Raw genomic sequence first — 4,811 nt, 5'->3', positions numbered from 1 at the left:
CCGCAGCAGATGAAGTTTGACCCGGACAGAAGCAGCTGGACCTGCCGCTGTTTCTGCGGATCTTAGGGCGGAGGTTCTTCTGTGTCGCTGCCAACACTAAAGCGCATTCTGCGGCGTGTTTGTGGCGGGAGTTGCGGTGTAGTCCCGGTGGTATTTTTGGTGTATTCGCGGTGGTTCTGCGGCCGTAATGGGCTGCCCTCTCTCAGCGGAGGCGCCGCGCTCCTGGCCACCGGGAGATGATGAGAATGGGGGGAGTGAAGATGATGTGGTCCAGGTGAGTCTGAGCGCGCAGATCCGCGAGGTGATCAAGCAGAGCTGGAGAGAGATCCAGGATGACGTCAGCAGGGTGGGGATCATCATGTTCGTCAGGTGAGTTACTAACAATCAATATCCAATAATCACATGTCAGGTTAAAGGGTCTATGGTAGAACCCAGGTCTCTGCACACGGGGTCTGGTTCTGGTTCAGTCTGATTTATTCTTTAAAGAACCTTGGAGAGCAGATCCCTGAGGACAGACTTTCACAATAAAAGTCATATTATGAGCCTCGACTGTCAAAATAAAACTTTTGTGAAGATAGTTGTTAGTTCAGCGTTTCCACGGAAACGACCAGGAGACTCTGTCCCCAATTCTGGTTTCAGTCTCCCTGGAGGTTTATTGGATGTTTTATTACCTGAATATTTACCTGTGTGATGTCACGGCAGTTCAATGCAAAACCTGATGCAAATGGTTCCTGTCTGTTTGTTTCCATGGTAACGACACATGTTCATGAGGGCCGGGTCGGTCCTCACTGTGCTCAGTGGAATTGTGGGTAATGAGGGCGTAGCCTGGTTAAAAACCCAGTCGGTAGGAGGTCATTCAGAACTAGCGAGCTCATCCTTCAGACCCAGTTCACCTGGAACCAGACCACATAGAACCAGACCACACGAAACCAGACCACTTAGAACCAGACCAAATAGAACCAGACCACACAGAACCAGACCACACAGAACCAGACCACACGAAACCAGACCACTTAGAACACGGAACCAGACCACTTAGAACCAGACCACATAGAACCAGACCACACAGATCCAGATCACACAAAACCGGACCACTTAGAACCAGACCACATAGAACCAGTGAGAACCAGTGAGGAGGTTTTCTTCTTCTTATCCTCGGAGGCTGTTCGAGACTCACCCAGAGTGTAAAGACGTCTTCTTCATGTTCAAAGAGGTGGACGATCCTGAAACTCTGCGGACCAGCAGAGAGCTGCGAGCCCACGGACTCAGGTGACACTCACACTTTCACACACACACACACTCTCACACTCTCACACACACACACACTCTATGTGTGACAGTCTTGGTTTCTCTGCAGGATCATGTCCTTCATTGAGAAGTCCGTTGCCAGGATCGACCAGGACGAGCGTCTGGACCAGCTGATCCTGGATCTGGGCAGGAAGCACTACGTCTACGACGCCCCACCAAAATACTACGAGGTTAGTCAGACACCTGCTGCGTTCAGGTCCACCACCAAACATCTGGTTCAGTTCATGAAGAGGAACTTTAATTTCTCACCTGCTGCAGTGATGTCACAGTGTACTGCAGCACGCTGTGACATCATTGGTGGGTGTGGTTTCAGGTGGAATGGAACACAGCCTCTGACCACTGTTGACTTCTTATGTGCTTGCTTTAACCCCGCCCAGCCAGAACTGCACCTATGTGTTCATCAAACAAACTATCTGTCTCTCTGCAGTTTGTGGGGGCGGAGTTTATCCAAGCCATGAAGGAGCGCTGGACGTCAGAGCAGGAGGATGCCTGGAAGGTAACAGCTGTTTATTGAACTCATAACATGAACCAGGTGATTTATGAGAGAGGAGACTCCGCCCCCTGACCTTTTTAGTCCCCCTGTACCTATATCATGTTTGTACAGTTTAATTTATGATCAGGGTCTGAAAAACAAACTGATCCTGACCTTTGACCTCCCAACCCCCTCCCACCCCTTTGTTTGTTTGTTTGTCTTTTATTTTTTAAACAGGAAACTTGTCACTTTCATTTTAAACAGTAATGAACTGAATCATGATCTAAATGACTGAAACCAACAGTGTGCTGGTCCGTCTCTCAATACTGTCCTTCCTCTATTTGTGGCTCATTGGTTCCTACTCAAGACAAATATCAGAGACCGGTCTGAAGTCCACCAGAGTCCAGAATCCAGACGGAGCTGGTCCAGACTGAACCTTCAAACCTGTTTCCTCTGGATCCTAAAAGATATTTTCTTCCTGAGCTTTTAAAGATACAGTCACACTTTGAAAAACAAACATAATAACTAATAACCAATAATCAATGACATTGATGTGATGATCAGAGCTGTTTGTATCAGCTGATGAAGAGTTCAGACTCACTGATAAACTCAGGACTTTTCTCCATGTGTCTGTTCCTCCAGACCTTGTTCCTGTACATCAGCAGCACCATGAAGAGAGGCTTCAAGCAGGAGCAGAGGAACCAGAGGAACCAGAGTGATGTCCTCAGACGTCCTTCTGTCAGTGTGTCCAAACAGGTTTAGAGACAGAGCTTTAAGAAACCTTTGGTCATTATTGATTGATTATTATTGATTAGCTGTAGAATATTTCTCTGTGAATGTTTACATAGCATTCTACTGTAGGCTCTTATTTTGAAATTGCTGTGTGGAGGTACTTCCTCTGACCCTGTGCATGTCCTGGTGAATAAAATCCAAACTTCCCTGATTGGTTGTTGAAACGTCATGTGATGCAGGTGTGTTTGGTTCTGGTCGTTAGTCTCTGTTCAGGAACAGTGATGAGGACTTTAGCACAACCCATCAGCTCTCAGCTGTGAATCTTAGTCTAACATTTTTCAAAGTTGTGCTAATGCTACATAGCTAACGTTAACATTAACAGCTTCAGCCATCATTGTGTTTATAAGACAACAGGTTATATGTTCCCTGAGCAACTACTTCTGGACACTACCATGATTCAGTATCAGAGAGCTAGCTGTTAGCATGCTAACTTCAGTAGGAGAAAATATGTGATACAGACAGGAGCTAGCTGTTAGCATGCTAACTTAAACAGAAGACATGAGTTGACATTGGTGTTTGTTTCAGCTGTTGGTGGTATGGGAAAAAAGTTTGATGCTAAACTCACAACGTTTCTTGTAAAGCTGCTAATGCTAACATTAGCTTTGTAGCAATAGCTAAAATTACATATAGCTCCTTTAAATGAAGAGTTTATGTGTGCAGATGAAGGAATGAATCAGTTGGAGGTGTAGAGACACTGCTGTGAGAGGTGAGACATTACCGGGGCAACAGGAGGCTGGTCATTATGACATCATACAAAAGGATGCATGAAATCAGTTTATTACAAATGACATGGTGATACAAAGAAATCCTGTTGATGATGAACACATGAGAGTCCAGATATCTGCAAATCATTTGAACTGAATAAATAACAGGAAGGTTTTATTCTGAAAGGACCTTCACACGATTGAATGCATAAAAAACTTTTTTTCTGAGAAAAGGAAACATCCAGAGTAAATATGAACCACGGTCTATTCAGCCTGTTTCTACAGCTTCATGCATGGTAACAAAAGTAACCAATCACCTGGAGCAGCAGCAGTTACATCATCACAGCAACAGCCAATTAGGTTTGTTGTGGGCAGGTGATAAATAAATACATTCTCAATGGCTGCAGAGCATGAACACACCATGACTGAAAAAATAAAACTCAGCTCCACCTGTCTCCACCAGGTGTGTGTCAAATGAAAAAGTGCACATTTGGTGAACTAGCCTCAAACTCTCACCTGCCTCAAGCTACAGGAAACATGCACTTTACAAAATAAAAGTCTAAAATACTCTGTTTCTCCAGCCAAACACTTTACAGTTGAGTGAAATCCTCCCGAGTCCAGTTAGCCTAGCTTAGCACAAAGACTGAAGCAGGGAGAAACGTTATCCTAGCTCCATCACAGAGGAGACAGCCACAGAGAGGACTGTGCCTGTCAAACAATACTGAGGGCATCAGCTACAAGGCACCTGAACAGACCTGCAGTGTTCACACAGCTCATTAACTGTTTCATGGTCACAGCTCAGTGATCCAGTGATGACACCAATCAACAATAACCAGCAGCTAGGCTAACAGTATCCCTCTGCTCGCAGTCTTTGTGCTAAGCTAAGCTAAACACACACTGCTCATCAGCAGGACTTCACTCAGCTGCTGTTTCTACTTACATCTGTACAGCGTCTCTACACTGAGGCCCAGCTGCTTCAACACATGGAGGAGGGAACACACACACACACACACACACACACACACACACACACTCTACACAGGTGTCTCACCTCAACCTCCGCCCTCTGCTAAGCAGATGGTAAAGATGTAAATACTTTATTCATAGAGCACTTTTCTAAGGCGACGTCCACAGTGCTTTCATTTTAAAACTCATCTATTCTTCTATGTTTCCTCCTCCGTCCGCACGACTCCAGAGTTTACAACATCGAAAACAGAAGCTTTCAGAAACTTTGCTGGAGTTGTTTAATTTTGAAAATTTTGAAACTTCTGCTGTTGTTTTATTCTGAAAACTCTGGGGTTGCGTTTTATTTTGAAAACTTTGGGGTTGTGTTTTATTTTGAAAACTCTGGGATTGTGTTTTATTTTGAAAACTCTGGGGTTGCGTTTTATTCTGAAAACTTTGGGGTTGTGTTTTATTTTGAAAACTCTGGGGTTGTGTTTTAGTTTGAAAACTCTGCGGTTGTGTTGTAGTCTGGACAGAAAGTGAGACCTTTGTAAACGATGAGGTCACACCCACGGTCTCTCCTGATTGGC

General features: G+C 44.8%; 1 protein-coding gene across 1 annotated transcript; it reads left to right on the top strand.

Moving 5' to 3' along the window:
• Positions 1-130: 130 nt before the first annotated feature.
• Positions 131-2,596, top strand: LOC111231725 (neuroglobin-like). Its single transcript, XM_022758944.1, has 5 exons — positions 131-369; positions 1,162-1,269; positions 1,358-1,478; positions 1,736-1,804; positions 2,423-2,596. The coding sequence occupies exons 1-5, from the start codon at positions 188-190 to the stop codon at positions 2,540-2,542; spliced, it is 600 nt and encodes a 199-aa protein (XP_022614665.1). The 5' UTR covers positions 131-187; the 3' UTR covers positions 2,543-2,596.
• Positions 2,597-4,811: the final 2,215 nt, after the last annotated feature.

The sequence above is a fragment of the Seriola dumerili genome, unplaced genomic scaffold, assembly GCF_002260705.1.
Source record: "Seriola dumerili isolate Sdu_G_001 unplaced genomic scaffold, Sdu_1.0 BDQW01000312.1, whole genome shotgun sequence".
NCBI classification, from domain to species: Eukaryota; Metazoa; Chordata; class Actinopteri; order Carangiformes; family Carangidae; genus Seriola; species Seriola dumerili.
The sequence above is the reverse complement of the archived record's forward strand: the minus strand, read 5'-3'. Positions and strand labels throughout refer to the sequence as shown.

Bases quoted from the DNA above. Each gene is read 5' to 3' on its own strand.
- LOC111231725 (XM_022758944.1), top strand. From the start codon at position 188: ATGGGCTGCCCTCTCTCAGCGGAGGCGCCGCGCTCCTGGCCACCGGGA. The intron at 1,270-1,357 runs GTGACACTCACA...GTTTCTCTGCAG, and splicing joins CTGCGAGCCCACGGACTCAG to GATCATGTCCTTCATTGAGA. The intron at 1,805-2,422 runs GTAACAGCTGTT...CTGTTCCTCCAG, and splicing joins AGCAGGAGGATGCCTGGAAG to ACCTTGTTCCTGTACATCAG.